Source organism: Myotis yumanensis, unplaced genomic scaffold, assembly GCF_028538775.1.
Source record: "Myotis yumanensis isolate MYYU_CA2020_CCGP unplaced genomic scaffold, mMyoYum1.0.hap1 SCAF_15, whole genome shotgun sequence".
In the NCBI taxonomy this organism is placed as follows: Eukaryota; Metazoa; Chordata; class Mammalia; order Chiroptera; family Vespertilionidae; genus Myotis; species Myotis yumanensis.
The window spans coordinates 2,514,280-2,538,254 of NW_027223766.1; the positions used below are offsets into that span (position 1 = coordinate 2,514,280).

Genomic DNA, 23,975 nt, shown 5'->3' on the forward strand with positions numbered 1-23,975 from the left:
GAACCCGTGAGCAGCCGACCAGGAGCCTGACAGAAAGCCCACCAGGGCTGCAAGGGACAGTCCACCCTCCTTCCCCAGGTGAGTGACAGGTGCCGGGGCCACTGCAGGCCCAGGCCCACGCAGGCCCTCCCCTAAAGCACCGAAGCAGCGCCTGTGGACACGGGTGTTTAAGGCCAGCAGGGCCCTACTGACTGATTTCAAGGAATTTGCCTCAAGGAAAATAACTAGTTTTTTCCAAATAATTTCAACACCATAAATCTCATCCAATAGGAGGAAATGTGTGTGTGTGGCGGGGGGGGGGGAGTAGTTTCAGTCTAAAGTTTTGTCAAGAACAGGGGGAAAGCACTTAAAAACAGGTAAACAGCATTTTTTTAAAGCCCCAAAGTACACATGGAGGTGGCACTATGTGATGATGACACGGCGGGGTGCCTGCGCTCCTGAGCAACCTGCTCTCTAACCTGCTGTCCTGGCATTACCGGATGCCAGCCACCGATTCGGGGCTCGGCTCTGGCCAGTTTGCTCGGTGGACAGAACGTCGGCCTGTGGACTGGAGGGTCCTGGGTTCATGCCGGTCAAGGGCATGGACCTCGGTTGCAGGCTTGATCCCCAGCCCGTTTGGGGCACGTGCAGGAGGCAACCAGTGGATGTGACATCGATGTTTCTCTCTCTGTCTCCTTCCCCCCACCTCAAAAAATCAATGGAAAGAATATCCAGGGGAGAGGATTAACAACAGCAACTAAAGATTGCCCTGCATGGCCCGCCCCATTCCTCCCCGCCCCTTCCTGCCCCGCCTGCCCTCTGTCCTCCCTGCCCCTCTTCTGGCCTTTGCAGGAACCTGCCAGCATCCACCCCGTCAGCCCTTGGTGGTCAGGTCATATGGGGCACAGACTAAGCAAGTCCATGTCCATACATTGTGGCCGTTTACTGTTGAAATCGTGCTAGTCATACGCTGGTAAATCTCACGGTGGGGGCAGGGAGCTCAGAGACGGGCCTGGTACCCTAATCACTACCCACAAGTCTCCCTTAAGTGAAGGTACCCGGACCCTAAAGAACCGCGTGCCAGGACCACATGGCGCAGCCTGCCAGCCTGCGCTCCTTAGCAACCTGCGCTCCAGCTCTGCTGGGAGTGAGGCTGCGGAGGGGCGGTGGGCGGGTAACCTGTAGCAGGGCAGTAATCATCATCATAATGAAATAGTAATAGTAATAATAATAGTAATTGTTCGTGCCTACTTTGCATGAAGCACTAGGCATGAAGCGCCATGCTAGGTAATTTATATACAGTAATTCACTTAATTGTCACAGAATAAAAAACAGGGCATTAAGTTCACATCTTGCTTCCACATAATCATCTGTAAACCTCACTGGGCTTCCGGGTGCTTGGTTCAGGCTGCTGTTACTAGAAACCCCCGGAGGTCACATCCATGCGAGGAGCCTACTGAGCAGGTCTCAGTGCCCTGGATGGCACAGCAGGAGGGCGCTGGCTGGTCTGAGCTCCCTCCTCCCTCCTGGTGCTGGAGGAGCCTCAGCGAGGCCACGAGCACCATGAGCACCTGGCAGCATTCCCCGTTTCCCCAGCACGTCCTGGAGCCACTGCGCTTATTCTAGATGCACAACCAGCCACAACATAGACAAACGTGCCTAATTATTTCCACTTCCTCCCAGGAGGCCAGCAGCCAGCTCTCCCCTGGGGCCTGGGGCAGGGGGCCGGGCCACACGCAGCTGGAAGCGGTGAGCTCAGCTCTGGTGGCTGCACAAAGGCCGTGGGGCAGGACATGGGAGGAAGGCGGGAGGGCAGGCACCACCAGGGTCGCCACAACGGACCGAGGGTGACATTGCTGCTGTGGCCACGACATTCCTCCCTGCAGGAGGCAGGTGCTGGCACTTCCATGGTCATTTCTTCCCTTTGTTCCTTTTGTGACATCATTGCTCTCTACGAAGGATGCTTCTGGAAAAGATCTAAAGGTTTAATATCGGGGACCATTCGTTCTGGGGGAACCTGGGTCAGCTGAACGGATTAAAATATTGAGATATTTCCTCACCCACCGAGGTCAGTAGCCGCTGAGCACAGGCCCCAGTGTCCTGCGGGCACCTCTGCTGCTCCGTGCCCGCCCGGAGCGGCTTCCTTGGGACGTCAGGGTTGGGCACTCCCGAATGGTAACTGTGGGGAGAAACACTCCCCCTCGCACGGACGCACCCTCTGCATGTGGAGCTATTGGAGGGTTTCTTCATTATCCAGAAAACCAGGAATGCACGTGTGGGCGCAGGGCTTGGAACCTAGCAGGTCCACAAGCTTTCTTCCACATAATGTACATGCCATGAAGTGAATTAATGGTCCCAGATGAAGAGCTAGAAGGCACTGAGGAGAGCTGGAAAGAGAATCAGGAAGAGGGCGCAAATGACCCTAAAACTTGACACTGCCTTAGAACACAGGCATCCTTATTCCCAGCATCCTCGGTCCCAGCATCCTCGGTCCCAGCATCCTTGGTCCCAGCATCCTCGGTCCCAGCATCCTTGGTCCCAGCATCCTTGCTCCCAGCATCCTCAGTCCCAGCATCCTCGGTCCCAGCATCCTCGGTCCCAGTATCCTCGGTCGCAGCATCCTCGGTCGCAGCATCCTCGGTCCCATCATCCTCGGTCCCAGCATCCTCAGTCCCAGCATCCTCGGTCCCAGCATCCTCAGTCCCAGCATCCTCGGTCCCAGTATCCTCGGTCACAGCATCCTCGGTCGCAGCATCCTCGGTCCCATCATCCTCGGTCCCAGCATCCTCAGTCCCAGCATCCTTGTTCCCAGCATCCTCAGTCCCAGCATCCTCGGTCCCAGCATCCTCGGTCCCAGCATCCTCAGTCCCAGCATCCTCGGTCCCAGCATCCTTGTTCCCAGCATCCTCGGTCCCAGCATCCTCGGTCCCAGTGTCTTCAGTCCCAGCATTCTTAGGACTAGCATACATTTAGCAGCTTCTTTAAAATTCTTACTTGTTAATTTCTAAGAATCTAATTTATAACCTAAAAGAAACACCAAAAACAACAGAAATAACCATTGTCTGTGGAATTATCCTGGGTTTAACTAATAAAGTAACTAAAAACAAAACACGAAAAAAAATATATACAGTTGTTCCACTTGGGGAAGCAAGTAAATGGAAATATTTTTATTTAGTATCTTTAATCTCTAAGGGAAAAAGTCTCTTTGATTTCATTAAATAATTAATCAGTGAGGAAGAAGAATCCGACAAGTAGAACAAATGTCCCACCAAGGGAACAAGGCTCTCCTCCCAGGAGAATGGGGGGTGTGAACATTATAGCAGTAAAATCTGTAAGTTTTTTAGATTTACTGCCTCTCTTGGTCTGAAAAGAATATTACCAATAGAGTTAAAGCCCAATAAGTCACAGAAGAAACTTTAAGAACGTCAGGTAGAAGCCTTCGGGCAAAATATGTTTATGGCCTAATGTACTGAGCGTGGTGATGTGGTGAAATGAAACTTCTAAGACGGAGGAATTATATAGGCAATTGCATATATATAACACACAGGCCTCTGAGATGCGGAGTGAGGAAAGGCAAGCGCGGATACAATGAAAGAGGACAGACTGGGTTTAGGGAAAAGATGGATTGTGGAGAGACTGATCGTTTTATGGAAATGTATGCAACTGAGAGTAAAAATATGCTGAACAGCATTTGGAAGAGCTGAGGGATCATGGAAATGCCTCGTGATGCATTTCAACTTCGTGCGCCTCAGACAGACATCGGAAGTGCTTATGACAGCCCTGACATAAGCAGCCTCACAAGCAGACAGGCCCCATTTTCTCTGGAGGCCTGTTTCTCTAGAAGCTATGCCCAGTGTACGCCAGCACATAGGGATGACATGTGGTTCCAGGTATGGAAGACAGTTTAATGCTTAAAAAGCTTAATTAACAAAACCCATACATGAATATTTTAGATGTTTCCAGGAAATACATACGTAAGAAGATATGATAATACTTCAGTTTATTCATATAGCAAGGGAGCGCTCGAAGAAAGGTGCTTGTCTGAAACATCGGTAAGTCCACACCATCAGATGCAGACACTGACTCCTAAAAGCTAAGGATGTGACTACAACTGGATCCTCAATTGATGATGACTGCGTAACTGCAGGCATGACCATCGTTGGATCTATGTAGTTATTCCATGTTTTGCTGAAAGGAAGGTGACCTACATAGAATTCTGAAGACTATGAATAAAAAGTGTAACTTGAGCTCTAGCCAGTGTGCCCAGTGGTTAGATCACCGGCCAGGGCACTGAAGGTTCCCGGGTTAAATCCCCACTTAAGGACATGTGCCCGGGTTGTGGGTTTGTTCCCTGGCCTCCGTCAGGGTGCGTGCGGGAGGCAACCCATCAATGTGTCTCCCACATCAATGTCTCTCTCTTCCCCCTCCTTCCTACCTCCTTCCTCTCTCACTAAAAAGCAATGGAAAAAATATCCTTGGGTGAGGATTAACAACAACAACAAAACGTAATTTGACTAAATTTCCAAAACTACCAAGAAAGAGAGGAGTCTGTGGCCATGACCTGTCCGGCAGGTGTGGGAGGAATCACTGTGTGGAGCTCCTTGGTTCCCCCGCGTTCCCACACTGACTTCACCCTGGAAGACAGACAACTGACGGTAAGGTAACCGGGCTTTATGGAAGCGGCCTGGGGGCACTGGGCACGCAGGCAGACCAAGCCCGACGTGCAAGCAGGAAAGGGGGTGAACAGACGTGACTCGAAGGCGTCCAGCCATGGATGCAGCCCTCCCCTGGCCCACACAGCCTCGAGAACCCCCCTCGCAGCAGCAGCGCGGCAGCTTCGGGCCCTGGAGGAACTGATGCTCGAGAACAAACAGAACCTCGCGGAAGACCGAACGCGGGTGACAGGAGGGGCCCTGAGAAATACAAAGCCATAGAATGCGAGTAATTAAAAAGCACCCTAACCTTACCCTTAAAGCAAGTCAGACAGTCAGGAGTACAGACAGACCAGAAACCCGTGTTTAAAGTCTGCACCTGAAATCACTGATAAACCAGTAAGTACACAATGTTCGGGAGGTCAGCCATCCGTGATCCTTAGGTCGGAATGATCTCTGCATTGCATTGAAAACATTCTAGATAATTCAGAGAAATAGGCAAAACCAAAACAACACAAACTATAGCACATTAGACACAAATCAAGGAGCCCGACAGTAGGGGGAGAGGATCGCTCTCGTTACATCAGACACGGGGTGCTGAAAATCTCAGCAACGGACCGTGAGCGGACGGGGAAATATTCCCCAGGCCTCACGGGAAAGCCTTCAGTGCTGCTCACATAAGGAAGACGCGTCCGGACTGATGAAAAAGGGACAAGCCAGTGAAAACAGACAAGAGCTACGCACAGCTACTGACCGGAATCGAGAAACACAAACTCCAATCTATGCAAAGCTGCGCTACAGCGTTAACCACTGAGGAAAGCGTGATGACATGCATTGGCTCTTGTTAGTCATGGGAGGCGTGTCCTGGGGGACACGGGGTCAGGTTTCTGTGAACTTCTAGTCACATTTTCCTCAAGGGACCGATATGTCTCCGTGTTTTACGGTGTTTCTGTTTAAAGACACCTCATTTTTTTTTTTTTTCCTGATTCCTCTTTTTTTTTTTTTTTAATTAAATCTTTATTGTTCAGATTATTACATTTGTTCCTCTTTTTTCCCCCCATAACTCCCCTCCTTCCAGCTCCCACCCCACCCTCCACCCTCACTCCCCACCCACTGTGTTCATCCATAGGTGCATGATTTTTGTCCAGTCACTTCCCGCATCTCCCACACCCCTTTTCCCCCCAAGAATAGTCAGTCTATTCCCTTTCTATGTCCCTGATTCTATTATAATCACCAGTTCATTCTGTACATCAGGTTATTTATTCACTTGATTCTTAGATTCATTTGTTGATAGATGCATGTTTGTTGTTCATAATTTGTATCTTTACCTTTTTCTAAGTATTGTTACTGAGTTCCTGGCGCTGACTCACAGCCCACAGCCCATCCCTCAGCTCATCCAATAGGCACACCTAGCCCTCAGGCCTGAGGCCCAGAGGGGGGGCGAAGGGGGGCTTGGAATCAGTGAAAACAGCAACAAGAACAAAAAGGCAGAAAACGGGCCTGAGAGACTGAGAGGGGCAAGGGCAGCCCGCCTCCCTCCCCTCTGCGGGCCAGGCCTTCCCTGCCCCTGCCGGCGAGGCTGGGAGCACGTGTGGGTGAGCTGGAAAGCACCATGGCTGTGGATGGGGGTGAAAGGCTTGTTTAGTGAGAAAGCGAGGTCGCAAGCATGGAGTCCGAGGAGGAGGAGGGGCCTTCTCAGCACCCAGCGAGGACGGATATGAGGAGATCCACCCGGCTGTTGGGTGGGAGCAGGGACTCCAGCAGTCCGCTGGCGTGTGAAGTTGGACACTGTATGCAAATATACAAAATACAAGCTGTGCACGCAGCAGGGCTCAGTGACTCCTCGGCCCTGCCTCCGTTTATATACTTGTGCATGAAAACGTAATGCAAGGAAACACATCAGGAAGATTCCTAAAAGCAGAAGTTATAAACAATATAAATGTTCAGCTTCCAAAGAATATTGAAATGAACCACAGTGCATCCATACTGTGACATATATTAGAGTAATTTGTAAAGCAAACATTAGACCTATATACACATAAAAGTAACACACCCTATATACAGCATTGAGAAAGGCCATTTGAGACCAATATGTATTAACCCAACTCATGTTAATACTTAAGTTTGTGCATGTAAACTCATCTGAACATATGTTTAAAGTTGTGGAGAAAATAATGAAGTTTGATTATCTCAAGAGTAGGAATTGGGGAGATCTGAAGAGGAATTTACTACTTTTAGGTATGCTACTTGTTTATTTTACTACTTTTAAGTACATTATATTTTTCCCACAATAATAATGTTAAAAAAAACCTTTGTTATTAAATATATATCTCACAAAAGGAAGAGTTAAAAAAATAAAAGACTATCTTTGCCCTTGAAGATTTAGAATTCAGTATGTTGCATTATAAATAGTAAAACTTCTAAAGTATTATTTCTCTCCCTCTTCTCCAGAACTCGGGTTCTAAAACCATGGAGTCACAGGAGGAAAATTATGTTCGTTACTGACAAAAAAATTCCATGGCAATTGTGCCTCTGTACAATTATCAAGTGAACTTCACCTGTGACAGCTATCGCGTTAAATGTTGACTAGAAGTCTATAGTCCGCTATGCCACGAGCAAGGCTTAACTTAATTTCATGCCATTATATTCTCAGTGAGGAAGCATTAAGCAAAACAGGTTGAGCTGTTGACCTACATTTAGCAAGAAAAGTGGGAAAAAATATTAAAACCACCATTTTACTTTAATTCAATCAATTGATTTGGTAGTTTAGTGTCTTTGCTGAAAAGGTAATGGGTACTGTCTTCCCCATCACCTCATCATGGCAATAATGGAAATAATCGAGGTATTTCTTTAGGCCTTGTAAAAAAAATGTTTTATTTTTTACCTGTTTCTTTTTTATTAAGAGGCTGCAGAGAAAGGCACCATAAAAATTGAAAACTCAAGATGGCTTAATCAAATGAATAATGAGTTTAATGATTTGAAACCTAACCTAAATGTTTTCATTAAAAAATAATGAAGAATTTATGGCTCCTTTTGATGTAAGGATAGCCACCGACTAACCAGAAAAGTAAAACACAGTTCTTTAATTATTATAAAAATAGAGCACAGACACCAGCTATGAGGAAGGGTAGGGTTTTTATCATCATAGCCTTGGATAGGCAGGTCAACGCAGATAAAAAAATAGAAATAATTATTCTAGCCTTTCTTACTAACCATTTGTGTGAGGGGGAGGGGGGCATGTCTGAGAGACAGACTGAGGGACACAGGAGAGAGGAAGACAATGAAAGTGCAGAGAAGGTTAAAACAAATGTAAGTGGCAGAGCAAGATGGCTCTTCTCTGGGATTCAATTTTCTGAATTTAAATTGCATAATGGGTCTGAATTTAAATAAAATTGAACTGTCGACCTCTTTTTTCTCCCCAGCCCATTGAACATCTCTTCATCTAAATAGCTAATATGTGTATAGTCAGAACAATTACTTAACATTTACCATGCTTTGTATCGTTTGGGGTCTTTCTTGATAGCATTAAGCTAACCTGTAATCTTTAAGGCAGTTCTGATTTTAAATAATCTTCTCAGTATGAATAATGATCCTGTCCCATCCACAGATGACAAAATCTGCCCTTTGACCATGTCTACAAAAATAAACATGAGTCCTGCTGGCGTGGCTCAGTGGCTGAGCGTTATCATGCACCAGGAAGTCTCCAGTTCGATTCCGGGTCAGGGCACATGTCCCGGTTCCAGGCTCGGTCCCCAGTAGGGGGAGTGCAGGAGGCACCTGATCAATGTTTCTCACCTATGTTTCTCTCTCTCTCCCTCTCCCTTCCACTCTCTGAAATCAATAAAAACATATTTAAAAACATAAAATAAGCATGAAGCTTATAATGATATCATTATTGCTTATTATTATCCCTGTCACTATTCCGTTAACCTGGAGGTAGTTGCTGGGATCCTCTTCTCTATTCAGCGGGTCATTTCGGGACCTGGCTCTCTGAGCCACAGGCTATCGAAAGCCTGGAGGAAGCCGTCCTTGCTCACTCTGCCCCGGGAGTCAGTGTGCGATCGGCCTGCTCACCTGCATTTACAGCCTCCTCCCCAGGTTCTGGTTCTCTTCCTCCCTCCCAACAACGGGGCCTCCTGTGCTCTTTCGGGCCCAGAGAAAGCCTCGCTGTTTCAGAGCACTTGTTTGCTGTGCTGACTCCATCTCTTACAGTTTCCTCGGTTTTCAGTGTAATTGCCCTCCAGGAGCCCTCTGTGTCTCTCACCAAATCTTTCTAGTAGCTCCACGGCCAGAAAGTAGACGGAGAGAGAGAAGTTAGGGATGTACTCCACACAGGTCATTTAACTGCTAGTAATGGGGACTGTCAGCAATTTCTGTGGGAGCCTATGTGCAAGGGCATTTACAAATCAGTAAGGGCGCGCGTTTTTCTTGCCTATTATAAGGCATTGCATCTTTTGAGACATGCACTGGTTTCTAAACCAAGCGCTGAATCCAACCGTCTTCACTGAGTCCCTCTGGTACAACATCCTCAGAGAAGAGAATCTGTTCAGTTCCTACACTGAGCGTAGAGACGGAAGAGAAAGTCCTTGCTTTTGGAAAGATAGCCACTGTGAACTGTCTCCATAGATTTACTGATCACCGTGTCTGCAAACATCTCTACATCATTTTATATTAAATCTCAAAGGACCTGATCTGACAAAGTCTACCAAGGCTCCCTTGATGACTGCTTTGTCCAGCGTTTTGCTTCCTCCTGGAAATGTGCTCCTTCCGCGCTTCTGTGCGCCTACAGAGGGCACGCAGTCTGGGGCTTCTGTTATGTTCTGAAAAACGGAATTAAGCAATGCACTATTTTAAAAAATATTTTGTCAGGGGATTTTTTAAGTGCATTAGTTTTGTAAAAGAGCTGAATGCACGTGTCTGCTGTCTCTCATACATGTGGTGTTCTTATAGCACACGGTCCAGAAATAATTCTAAAACTTGTTCTAAAACTGAGCACATACCTTCTTCATGCACATACACATTCTCATTCCTAAATGTGCTTTGAAATTCTTCTTGAGCAGATGATTTCTAAATGGTAAGAACATAAGAATCATCATGCAAAGTAGATTCATTTCCTGCCCTAATTTGGGATTTTTAGTTTTTAAGAAGTCCTCAGAAAATCTTGCATTTTTGCCAATTGCATGACTCAGGATAGCCCGTGATAGTTGCTATAACAAACAAATAAAAATCTTGGTTGCCTCATTCAACCAGTGTGTGCCACCTGAACAAAGTCTAACACAGATGTGCTTGACTGAGCCATGGCTCGGGCTGCCCCCCACGTGGTAGTGCCACCTCGGTGCCCATCACTGCCAGACAGCAGGGATACTGTGGAGGATCGTAATTATTTCCCTCTATTCCAGTCACCAGAGCCAGCGACATGGCTGGGCCCTCCCTTCGGGGCGGGGGCGCTGTGGATGCATTTCCTCTGTGCTCAGGGTGAGAGGGGAGGCTATGGCGCCACAGTCTCTGCCCTGCAGACACTCGGCTCAGAGAACACGATACAAGCAGGGCTTTCCAGCTATGAGGGCAGAAACCCTCAGGTGGGAAAGAGAGAGAGAGAGAAAGAGAGAGAGAGAGAGAGAGAGAGAGAGAGAGAGGAGATGAGACGAGACACATCCATTGGTTGCTTCCTGCACACACCTGGACAAGACCAAGGATCAAACCTGCAACTCAGGTACTTGCCTTTGACAGGGAATTGAACCCACAACCCTTTGGTCTGTGGGTCAACACTCTGACCATTTAGCTACACCAACCAGGGCAAGGAGTCAGATTTTAAATTTTTTCTTATTTGCAGATAACTGTCAATAGAAATGATGTTATAGAATTATTTATGGGACACATTGCACTCAATTACATGCTTTCTTTAAAAAAATGGAATTCTAGTCAATATTGAGCAGTCAGTCAGGATTCAATTAAAAAAATACTCGGGAAAAGCACTAAGTCACTGTATCTCCCCCAGTGGCTATAATGGCCTGACATTGATGGGTGGGGCACAGTATTTCCTATATTTTTGCTTTCTTCTTCATGAATTATTTTGTAAGGGATCAGTACTTTTTAGGGGATTAGTTTTGCCAAATAATATAAGTTACCAAAAGATAAAAATACTACACTATAAAAGCATGGCTGGAATTATCAGAAGCTCTAACATTTAATCAGATGCAATCTATTATAGTTTCCAAAAATTTAACGAGGTTTTGCAATATAAATATTGAAACTTATCAGGAAATACTATATAATTGTAAGTTTATGAAATTACATTTGGGACACATAGATTTGGAGTCTCCTTAAAAATACTGAAGCATAGGATTTACCCAGAAATTTGGCCTGAAATGTTATGTGAGCTAATTCTAAAATAAGTTTAAGAAATACAAAATTTTCATCAATTTTTGGGTTGGTTTGAACTTGACATCTAATTAATATTGTATTGTCTTCTAAACCAGCAAGGTTCTCAGATATGGCTCTGGAATGTCCCATTAGCCAAAAATGTATAATAATGTTCTTTTATTTACAGGTAATGGTAGTTGTCAGACAGACAAAGTACTTTCTTAGTGAGATAACACACTACCTAAAACTTCATATGAGCTGTCACCCAGATGTCTTGCTGAAAATAAATTCATGGCTACGGCAGCAAGACTGAGGAACTGACACCTCTGGAAGCCAAGGACTAAAACCAAACTAAGTATTGCTATCCAAGTGCTTAGTGTCCTGGGAACAGGAGATCCACCATGTGCTCTGTGGTGGTGATGCCTCCAAACCAAGACTCTGCTTTGCTGCCTTTCTAAGTCCATGACTTGTGTCTGGTCAACTCTGCATCTCAATACCACCTCCATGGCTGGTGCTACCTGAGCCCAGAGAGCAGTACTCCCATCATTCTCAGTCACTAGAGCAGTGGTTCTCAACCTTCCTAATGCCGCGACCCTTTAATACAGTTCCTCATGGTGTGGTGACCCCCCAACCATAAAATTATTTTCGTTGCTACTTCATAACTGTAATTTTGCTACTGTTATGAATTGTCATGTAAATATCTGATATGCAGGATGTATTTTCATGGTTACAAATTGAACATAATTAAAGCATAGTGATTAATCACAAAAACAATATGTAATTATATATGTGTTTTCCGATGGTCTTAGGCGACCTCTGTGAAAGGGTCATTCGATCCCCAAAGGGGTCGCGACCCACAAGTTGAGAACTGCTGCACTAGAAGTATTACTGGCCATGTACCACCATTTTCAGAGAAGTCTAGTTTCCAATAACATCTCCTTTTTCATTGAGAGAAAAATACCAGCCAATATTGAAGCCCATTCATTAAAAAAATATGTAAACTCTACTTCTTTATTATTAAAAGAATTCATTTATCTACCATATTAGGCACTTGCTACAGTTACATATAGTTAAAATTTAAACATATCTACTATAGAAAAGAACCCAATACAAGCAAATATGTAACCATAACTAAGAATTGACTCAAGTAGCAGCAATGGCGAGTGCAGAGAGAAAGCGGGGAGGGGGACAGGCACTTCCCTGCACAGGAAACGGTCACGGTGAAGGCAAAGCTGACATGGAGCTCTCTGCCAATCTTGGAAAAGTGGAACATGTAGGAGATGGCACTGTCCTCAGGAAAGTAACAACAGAATCACCACACGATGAGCGATTCCACTTCTGGGTCTTTACCCGAGTTATTAAAACCACTACTTGGAAGGATATCTGCACCCTCTGCTCATCGCAGCAGCATCTACAACAGCCACGATGTGAGCACCTCAAATGCACTCTTGTGGTTGTTGGGAACACCTGATGAGAGGAAGCAGGTGAGGTGTGTGGGTGGTGGTGGGGACACCTGAAGAGAGGAACCAGGTGAGGTGTGTGGGTGGTGGTGGGGACACCTGGTGAGAGGAAGCAGGTGAGGTGTGTGGATGGTGGTGGGAACGCCTGGTGAGAGGAAGCAGGTGAGGTGTGTGGGTGGTGGTGGGAATGCATGATGAGAGGAACCAGGTGAGGTGTGTGGGTGGTGGTGGGAACGCCTGATGAGAGGAAGCAGGTGAGGTGTGTGGGTGGTGGTGGGAATGCCTGGTGAGAGGAAGCAGGTGAGGTGTGTGGGTGGTGGTGGGAATGCCTGGTGAGAGGAAGCAGGTGAGGTGTGTGGGTGGTGGTGGGATTGCCTGGTGAGAGGAAGCAGGTGAGGTGTGCGGGTGGTGGTGGGATTGCCTGGTGAGAGGAAGCAGGTGAGGTGTGTGGGTGGTGGTGGTAACACTTGATGAGAAGAAGCAGGTGAGGTGTGTGGGTGGTGGTGGGAACGCCTGGTGAGAGGAAGCAGGTGAGATGTGTACACTAAAGCCTGGCATTTCCTGCCTGCTCCCAGCTTAAAGGGAAGCAGCTCAGAGCCTACGGCAGCACATTCATAACCAGGAACTAGTATTTTAAGTAGCTGAGAAGAACTGGAAATCTGATGTGCCTCAGCGGTATTTAGGGTATGAGAGGGCGGAGAATGGAGGTGGTTAGGGATCATGAAGCAGGTCACTCTGTGGAGCCCCAAGGGCTGCAGGGAGAGACGCTGCCTCTGCCCAGCTGGAGTGAGCCCTTCCCAGGAGCACCTGAGGGCCTCAGCGCCCCCCGCAGGCGGCAGCCACACTGCCTGGCTCCCCTGACAAACCTGAGGGTCTGAGCCTGGCTGGTTGGCTGCTGATAACAAGGGATGTACGGCTGGATGCCGGCAGAGCAGAATGTGGCCTGTTACCCCAGGCAGACAGCTGCCTGACCAGGTGTGGACTCACAGGAGGGAACGTCACCATGACCACAGGGCGGCACTGGGGACTGTGTAAAATAAATACCGAGAAGCAGGTATAGGAAATAAATTTCTTTTCAATCAAAACTTGGTCCAAAATCCCAAAACAAAGCAAACATTTTATTCCAATTAACTTTCACTTTTTCTTTTACTATTGTTAAAGAGAAACATAAGGAAAAAAGTACTTTGAAGTGCCATACCTTATTTTTACCTTGAAATGTGTTTTTATACCAAAATGTTATCATAAAACTAGAGCAAAAAACAAACGGGGAGCGGAGGCCTATTTCCTGAGGCAAAATGTTCAGGCGTGTGAGCTCCTCTGCTTAACACTGTTTCCAACGAGGCCCAACCACGTGCCTGGGCTCAGAGAAGGAATGCTGACTGTTGGGAAGTAGAGCTTTCCGATAAAGGTACATTCATGCCTGGCCCGGGAGGCTCAGTGGTTGGGCGTCATCCCGCACACAAAGAGGTTGCTGGTTCCATTCCAGGTCAGGGCACATGCCTAGATTGTGGGCTCGATCCCCAGTAGGGGGTCGTGCAGGAGGCAGCAGATCTATGAGTCTCTCTCATCCACATTTTTCTCTCTCTCTCCCTCTTCTTTCCTCTCTGAAATCAATAAAATCATGTTTTTCAAAAATAGGCCCATCTGCAGTAAATATGTGGTTCCTCGGGCTTTTCATAAAGAGCAAGTCTGTGACATTCTTCCTGTTTGAAAACAAACGTGTTCAGATCGTGAATGAATGAGTGAGTGGACAGAAACCTAATTTAAAATGAAGTGGGGCAGAGGAGGCTCCCTCAGCCCTCGCCCCTCACAGGACCTGAAGGGAAGGACCTGTTCGGAATATTCCTCCCCCTCCCCCCCCCCCCCCCGCCCCCTACAGACCACCGCAGCCTTTGCTGGGCACACACCCTCTGGCTGCCATGGCTGCAGGTTCCCAATTTGCAGTTCCCTGTTGTTCTGGGAAAAACCCATTTGCTGGAGACACGCTGATTTTGTGTTTAGGTCCACAGTACCCTTGTCACCTGGGATGTGGAATTTTCTTTTCAGGGAAGACAATTTAAATCCAGAGCTATCTCTTATTTTTTTCAATGGTTGACTGAGATATAACTAATAGCAGAGGTAGTTCATTTTTTAACATAAAAAGTAATTCTCATTATAAGAGTAGGACACTTCTTTTAATGGTAGAAATGAGAATTTCAGATATCAATAAAATTAAGATAGCTGGTATGCATAATTTTAATCTAATGACTTAAGATATCAGTTCTGAACCTGGACAGAAATATATTACCTTCATAAAAATAATAACCCGATAAACTGCATCCCCAGTGGCATTGATTGAAAATAAAGTATATGTATATTTGCTTAAACTTAATAATATCTCTGTTCTCATTTTTTATTTAGATGCTTCAGGTAATGTCTGAGAATTATGAACAAAGATTACGAAACAGGTTATTTCTTATCTTCTAGAAGTTAACGAACCAAGTGAACAAAGAAACCACTCTTCAAGTCGTTATAAACATTGCAAAACGAATCACTGCACATCTCTTCTACGGTCGCACAGAGGAAGCTGTGTGTGACTCTCCAGGGAAAGGTATAGTGAATGCATTGCTCACATTAGGTATCTATCCTATATAATAAAACCCTAATATACAAATTGACTGAACAGCAGAACAGCCAGTCACTATGACATGCACTGACCACCAGGGGGCAGATGCTAAATGCATGAGCTGCCCCCTGGCGGTCAGTGTGCTCCCACAGGGGGAGTGCTGCTCAGCCAGAAGCAGGGCTCACGGCTGGCGAACATGGCGGCAGTGGTGGGAGCCTCTTCCACCTCCACGGTAGCACTAAGGACCCCTCAGGGGATGTCCGACTGCCAGCTTAGGCCCAAGGGGTCTTGGACTGCAAGAAGGCACAGGCCAGGCTGAGGGACCCTTCCCCCCAGTGCACAAATGTTCTGCACCGGACATCCAGTCTATAAAAATAAAAGCATAATATGCTAATTAGACCAGACGTCCTTCCAGATGTCCTTCCTTCCAGACAAAGTCGCAGCAGGTGGGGGCCATGGCAGAGGCGGCTGCCGCTGCAGGAAGAGCCAATGCTTTTGCACGAATTTTGTGCATTGGGCCTCTAGTACATATATAAAAGGCTAAGTGACTGATGTACGTCCATCAGACCGTCAGACCGACTGATCGGAAAGTACTTAAGACATGCACTGGCAATTTAAAAATAAACATTGACTCGTGCATGCACGATACATACTATAAAGCTCTCACTGGCACCAATCACATGCATGTGTTTCCATCTGTCATTGTTGAGCGTGGTTGCTCCAATTCCAAGAATTGATTTGTCCCCGTCTGACACTGGCCGCCCATTTAAATTAATTTGAAGACAGTTTCCCATGATGCCAGCATTTGAGATGAGTATTAATATATCACAAGGACAAACTCTAGACAGATTAGGTATATTCCTACCTGAATATTCCCAGTCTGTCGGACATAGTCAGTTATATGTTGCTTTCTCTCAAGTTCGAAGAGCATGTGATGTTAAAGTTAAAGTTGTAAATACTTCATCACAAGGGAAATTAGTCCAGCACTCTGAAAGTGTTTTCACTCTTAATGTGGTATAAAGGGAGATATTAGAATAAGTTTAATCAATTTATCAGTCATTGTTTGCATCAATGTTTTTATATCATGTCTTTGCTGTTGTTATATCATGTTGTTATTGTTTATTTATTAATCAATTTATATATTATTTTCATATACAGTTTACTAATTTTCTTTCATCTCTGACACCTCTATTATAGAGAAAGGGCAAATAGCGATATTAAAGTATTTCTTCTAATTAATTTTCTTTCAATGTGCATGAGTCTGTGCCCCAGGCCACTAGTTTACTAATGATTGTTGATAAACTGGATCATTTAAATGCTATTGGCTCTTTAATATGATTTGCATGGGAACAAATAGAGAATATGACCTTGTATGCTTGAAGATATGGACTTTATTCTTTCAGTAATACATTTTCCAGGTCTAAAAAAATCACTCTATGTAATAATCTTTGATAGATTAGAAAGTTCAGCTAACATAATCAACATATGACTGAAGATTCTGTTGGAACATATTGGTTTGACTTAATGCTTGTTTATTTATTTATTTATTTCTCAGTTCTATGTAAGTTGTTTTTAATTTTCTATCACCAGTGCAATACGGCAGCTAAAAAACAACACTTTTTCTCAATAGCAAGATGGCATATCCTGGGTTTTCTCATGTCTCTTATTCCAGTTTAACATTTTCATTTGTCTTCAACCTGATGTTTTTACTTTCCCTTGGGCCCTGCCTTACACTGTTTCACAGAGGTGGGTTCGGATCTGAGACAATAAAGGAAATAGAATAAATGGAACCAGGATAAAGTTATATGAAAATGCAAATAGGAAGATCATCTTTGTTTATGTGTGAAGATGACCCTCCCAGCAAAATTAACTATTAAGTTTTTCAGTAAAGCTATTTAGTTAAAAAAAATTTTTTTTTACTTTTTTGGAATAAATAATAAAGTAATTAGAATGTAGAAATAAAGAACAAGCCGAAAAGAGTTCTCAAGAATGTTTCAGTTGGAGGTTTAACTGATTAACACACAGCACGGCAGTAGCTCCATCACATCAGTCCCAGCTGAACAAAATGTAGAATGAAATTGAAAATGTGAGCAGCAAAATCGCAGGCCCAGCTCCCACCACTCTGCCCGCTGAAGGCTGGTTTCCAGGTGGCACAGGAGATTCTGCTACAGCCACTGCTGGAAGGAGGCCCAGTACATTTGCCTGCACCAGTTAACGTAATTAGTCCAGGAAAGAGGGGCCTCGCTGTGTCAGGCAGAAGCTGTCGTTTAACTGGTGTTTATAATTATTTTTAAGTGATATTTACTTTGAGGAGGGAGTTGTATCTGAATGCCACAGAAGGGTGGAAAATTAATCAATGCTATTTCAAATTGATAACTTTGAAAATGAACACATGAATTTGAAGGTAAACCAAAGCAGAGTTAAGCAGCTCGAGGGAACATATCCCCTAAGAGACACACAAAAAGTACTTGAAATTCAGGATAAGGGGATTCAGTCATATCATACCTGGATAATCATCAAAATCTTTCTAATTGAATTTATTTGAATAAAATATCTCACTCATGTTAATTTCTATTAGTTTCTCCTCTTTTATGTAGTCCTTATTCAATATTTGACATTTTTAGTTTTATTGTAGATAAAATTATACTTTTTTATTAACCTACTAGAGGCCCAGTGCACAAATTTGTGCACCTTGAAAGAAACTGTGGGCTGCAAGGCTGCAGTGGGCACAGGGGAGGGTCTCAGCCCATCTTCTGCACCCCCGCCTGGCTCCTCCTGCCATGGCTCTGGTCCCCTGTCTGCCAGCAGCCCCACTCCTGCCGCCACCGCTCCCACGTGCTGATGGCGCAGAGTGATTGGGGCCAGCACCAGCAATGGATGCGAGTGGTGGCTGTTGCCTCGATCGCCCATCATGAACAGGGGGAGGTGGAGAAGTCCTCAGGGGTGATCGGGGCCAGCAGCCACCGCTTGCACCCGCTGATGGTGCCAAGCAATCAGGACTGGCGCCAGGCTTCGGCAGTGGGTGGGAGTGGGGCTGGAACTGGCAGCTGGTGTGAGCACCGGGCAGGACCATGGCACACAGTAGCAAAAAATTTTCATAACCACCAGAGGCTCACCCCAATGACAGCAACTGGCGCCCTGCCTTGGTCTGGTGCCCCCCCACTCACCTGCTCCACCATCCCACCACGGCTGATGCCCACCATGTTCTGTGCTCTGCTGCCTGTGGACAAAGCCCACCATGTTCCTCATGCGCCCCCTGGTGGTCAGCGCACACCATAGCAACCGGTTGTTCGGTTGTTTGGTCTATTTGCATATTAGCCTTTTATTATATAGGATTGTGCTTTGACGTATTAACCCAAATTCATTTATCCTTTATACTGAATTGTATATCCCACTTGAGTATTTATAATGTTTGAAGGCCAAACATAGTAGCTGCATGATCACTTTTCTAATGTTACTAGAATTCTAAACTTTCAGATAAAGGCTTAAATACAAGTTATAGGTCTTCATATACACTTGATCTAGACTGTAAGTTGGAGGATAGTACACACTTGACCAGAACCAGAAACACAGTAGCAGTAATTTTAGAGATAAATAAACAAAGTGTTCCAGAAAAGGAGAGAGCACTGTGATATTTTTCTTTCTTAATCCTCACCAAAGGATATTGTTCTCATTGATATTTAGAGAGAGTAGAAGGGAGGGCAGGAGGAATAGAAAGAGAGAAACATTGATGGGAGAGGAACACACTTATTGGTTGCTTCCCGCACTCACCCTGACCAAGACCAGGGATCCAACCTACAACCCAGGTACGTGTCCTTGACTGGGAATTGAACCCTCAACCCTTGTGTGTAAAGGCTGACACTCTAACCACTGAGAAACACCAGCCCAGGAGGGAGTACTACTATTAATATTAACTTGGAAATCAGAAGAGCTAGTCCAGTAATTTTAAATCAGTCTTTTGAAGTATTTCTAATATCGTCTAAAGGAGAGCCACTAAAACAGACAGAACGTGAGGTTATGGACATGCTGTCTCTAAGGAACATCACACACTTATTCTTCCTTAAGTGTCCTGACTAGACTGTGAAATATGTCCACTCTTGTCATGTGATCAACAAATAAAATGTCGTCACAGTTACAAGAGAAGACGAGTCGGTGCTTACCACGCAGGTCCTTGCCTTGGATGACGGCCGCCTCCACCTCCTCCCCGGCCACCACGGTGCAGGTGAAGGGCAGCTGCAGGAGCGCGCTGAGCTCGCCGAAGGACTCCTGCTTGTGGAGCTGCCCCATGTAGACCAGCTTCCGGACCTTCTTCTGCGAGAGAGGGGAGTGGCGCTTAATGAGACGCTCAGATCACAGATAAACACTGTTTCTGCCAGGAACGCTGTTCACAAACCAGCGCGGTGTGTGGTGTTTAACATGCATTGCAACTTCATGCAACCAGAGAACACCTGTCCTTACACGGTGTGAGTTCTGTGCTATCGATGGGCCACTTCGGCACCTGAGGGACCTGGGGGCACTGCCCTTCAGTGCACACTGCGCTTTTGAACCTGCCAAGATGTTTAGGAAACATTGAACTCATTCCACTCTTCAAAGTCCTAGGCTGCCATTTTGTAAGCATCGCTCAGCTAGTATGTTATCTCTGACACAGGGATGAGTTGGTGAGCAGCAAGATGAAAAAAATAAGGAAAGAAACAATGAAAATACAGGGTAGCCCTCAGGATAGGAGGGTGAGAGGAAGTCTAAAAAGGGGTCCCAAGCCAAGATCTATCTGGAAGGTGTGTCCCCTTCCAACCAGTGCGCCTCCGCCCAACCTCCACAGGCCAGAGAGCCCGCTGGGTTCGCAGTGACGAGCGTACGGAAGGTGCCTGGCCAACCAGCAGCTCAGCTCTCACTCCCCATCTCCGCGCATTCGCGTTCTGCCTGTTTGAGAACTTCATAAACCCGGCATCTCATAGACTGACTCTCGCGTCTGAGCCTTTCGCCCCTTCGTGCAGGTTCTCGAAGGCATCATTCCTGTTTTCCCGGAGGTGTGGTGCTCCACCCCCAGATACCCCTAGTGCTGACCATGCAGCAGGCCCTGGGCACCTGGGTAGCTTACAGCCTCTGGCTAATGAAGGTACATGTAGGTCTTTGCGCAGGCATTTCATTTTATTTCTCTTGAGTGAATATGTAGTGAAATTTCTGGGCCATATGTTACGTGTGTTTCGGCCAACCTGATACCTTATAGTGATACTTTGTGGTAATAACTGGCATTTTTCTGATAAACAAAGATGTTAAGCGTCTTTCAATGTGCTTATTGGCCATTAAGCACATTGGTCATTGATATCTTGATCACAACTCAATATATCTTACAACTTATCTTACATTCTGGTATCTTACAACTCAGTGAGGAGGAGAAAAAAAAAACCCAACCAAAAATAGTAAAAAACATTGAATAGAAATTTCACAAAGGAAGACACACAAATAATGTATCCAATAAGCAATGAAAAGATAGTCAACATCCTTTATTCACTGGAGTCGATTAACAGATTAAAGAGAACATGAAAGTTTAAAACTTACCACTTTTTTTGGCTGTAATTTCACGAGTCCTACAATATTTCTATAAATGTTACAATGTCCAGAATTAATAAAAGCCACGAAAGGAATTATATTTCCACTTTCCACTATCACTGAAAACAAAAAAGATAATTCATTATTTCACACATTCCTCTCTATAAATGGTGAGTTTATAGAGAATTTCAAACATTCCTCTATAAAAGGTAAGTTTCTTAATGGATGCCAGTCTACTGGCAGCACTAGCCTATGACAGACACCCACATCTGGCATCTACAGAGAAGGAAACATTGGTGTGACTGTGGCAGCAGAGGCCCTCCCCCCCACCGCCCCCCCTTGCAGTGAACGGGGAGAAGGGCCAGAAGCGGGGGGCAGGGGAGAGAGGGGGTCAAGCCTCAGTTGGCATTTTTGGATCTTTGTGGTGTGACTTCCCTGCCATGCTAATGCCAAACTGCCAATGGTTCACCAACTGGCTTGCACAGTCCCCGAGTGTGTAACATCCCCGAGCCCGATGGAGCCCGGTTAGCACTCTCCTCTCTCGGCGGGGTTTAAAGCAAGGTCCTACATGACCCGCCGCAAATTCTATTAATCCCTGAGCTTCGGGCTTTTCACCTTGAAAATGGCAAAACTAAGAGTCCCGTTCTATACTTGACATGGGGTAATTAAGTGCATATAAAGTGCTTAGTATGATGGCTGGCACCTAGATTGCATAGTAGATCATGCTGTTAATGTCATTATTGTTTGCTCAGATTTGTGAAGCTACCCTAAGACCAAGATCTGTTTGAAGCTGAACTGGATAATACCTTTATAATTACCCAGGCACTGATTAAAAAGCAATTGGAATAAAAACCTCCTGATCTACATAACATTTTAAATTATCAACATAATTTAATTTAAATAATAAAATCAATTAAGCATACATAAATTAAAATTGCTACTTCAAATTGGCTTTTTATTTTGTTCATTTTGAAGCATATCAATATTTTTTCTGCAAACCCTAAAAGTAACAGAGATAACATATGTATAGACACATGTGTCTCTCCCATGATTTTTTAAAGCAGAGTAGTATTCCATTGTGTAAATGTACCACAGCTCTTTTATAATTAAAAAATAAAAATTTTGATTATTCAAAATTATTTATTTCACATTATATAAGAGTATATATCAACATGAGAAAATTTATTTATGTTATTAAAATAATAAGCAGGAAAATAGCATAGCTCTTTAAAAATTATAATTAAAAAGAACAAGGTAACTATTGATAACATATTTACCATAAGCAAAAATAAAAAATAACAGACAATGGAAAAATACTTTAAGATAAAACAAGTGGCTTTTCAATTTTTTGTTGAAATGTTTAAGAGAATATGTTATCTCCCTCTCCTCAGATAATATTCAGAACTCAAAGTTTATAAAACAAAGACTTAAAAATGATGCTACTGTCAGTAATCAATTATTTTGCCTAAATAAATTATTACGGTAACACTTACACTCTCCTGTACTCTTTCTTGCAGGCAAACAATGACATTACAAAGTTACTTAAGATATCGAAGTGCGCTTTGTCTGTAGAATTCTGTGCAGACTGTACAGATGGGGAACTTCCTCAGAGGCCACACTCATGAAAGCAAAGATGGCCTTGCACTGAGGTGGGACAGTAGAGCCCGCCCTCCTTCCTTCAGCCAGCCAATGGGCGCAGAGCAGGCCTGGCACACTGCAAGGTCCCCGCAAGGAGAGGTGCACTAAGCACCAGGGAAACCCATGGAAACCCTTTCCTCTTCACTTGTCCTGTGCGCTGCTCTGCCTTTCCTTAAAAACAATATACATATTATTATGGATGCAGGTTTTTTCATTTTAATTTTATTTCCTACCACCTTTTATCTCCTCTGTGCCCTCTACTACCTCCACCCATCCCCCTGCCCCCTGCAATCACCATACTGTTGTCCATGTCCATGAGTTCTTTCTTTTTTGCTTAAATGCTCTGCTTTGCACGCGCACGCACGCACACACACACACACACACACACACACACGCTGTCTGCCTGCTCTCTATCTATAAGCCTGTCTCTCTTTTGTTTGATGGTTCAGTTTGTTCATGAAATTCTACATATGAGTGAGATCATGTGATACTTGTCTTTCTCTGACTGCCTTATTTCACTTAGCGTAATACTCTCCAGATCCCTCCATGGGGTAAAATTTTCTTCCATTTTATAGCAGAGTAGAATTCCATGGTGTAAATGTATCACACTCTTTTATCCACTCATCTGCTGATGGCACTTGGGCTGTAAGCCAAGCCATCTATAGGCCACAGGGAAGCATCTATAATATCCAGGAGGGCAGGGACCTTGTGCTGAAGGTCAGGCTACAAGGTCAAAGCCAAACCACTGCTATGAGGCCATCTCATTCCAGGAGTAATTCTCCTTGGTCTTTCTAACGATCGCCACAAATGTTTGTCTTAATGAAGACAACTCCGGAGAGCTCTGGGTTTAAGGACATTATCAAAAGTGCGCATTTGAAACATTATTGTTGACTAGAAAAAGTCATACCAGTTCCCCGGGACAGACTCAACACCTCCTCAGTGTGTCTCCTGGTTTACTGACTCCACCCTGTCCCATTCCCACACCCAAGAACTACTGGTGACGTGCTGTCAGCTCCTCGACCTTCCCTCGGGCGACACAGAAAATGACACACACATGAAAAGACCCAGAGGATTATTACACAATTTTAATTGAAAAGATTTAGTCATAGACTAAATAGATGACATTGTATTCATTATTTTTAAAGGTCGGACTCATTAATGTTCAGCAAAGAAAGTTGATATGAATTTAAAAATTAGGTTTTAAAGAGCCCCATAGTAACTTAGGCTGACATTCTAAAGCATTGTGCGAAGTGCAGCCCTGATTTTACCCTAAACGTAAATAATAGGGAGAAAAAAAGGGTTCACAGAGACGGAACGTCGGCATTGTTCTTTGGCTATCACATGGCAGGAAACACCCAAGTCTGATAAACTATTCTACCCCAGCTGCCAGACTCTTCAGAAGAAGCAGGGGAAGGGCAATGCCTTCCTGGCTGTCGCATCATCACTGGGGCAGGTCAGGCCCGTTTCAGTGGAAATGAGTGATTGGAAAGACAGTCCTGGGACGTCTTCTAAACTGAGATACAGCCAGGCCCGCGGCAGAGGACCGAGCCCGGTTTGGGGGCAGGAGTGTATCTGGGACCAGGAAGGCGGGGGCAGCTCCAAGCAGCACACGCGTTCACCTTGAAACACTGTGACCGGGAAAGAGTGATGAGAAGAAGGGGCCAACGATGCCTTTTGTGAGCTTACTTTCCACGCGGGGAAATTTTCCAAAAGTGTTTTCCTCATGGA

The 23,975-nt window shown here is 45.0% G+C and overlaps 1 protein-coding gene across 1 annotated transcript in view; it reads right to left on the bottom strand.

The window, feature by feature from the left end:
• Positions 1-23,975, bottom strand: part of CNBD1 (cyclic nucleotide binding domain containing 1) — a 199,747-nt gene that overhangs the window by 38,102 nt on the left and 137,670 nt on the right. The window contains exons 9-10 of the mRNA XM_070392654.1: positions 20,619-20,728; positions 19,220-19,370 (exon numbers count right to left, since the gene is read on the bottom strand). Of these exons, the coding sequence (XP_070248755.1) occupies positions 19,220-19,370; positions 20,619-20,728 (261 nt within the window). The remainder of the gene's footprint in view (positions 1-19,219; positions 19,371-20,618; positions 20,729-23,975) is intronic.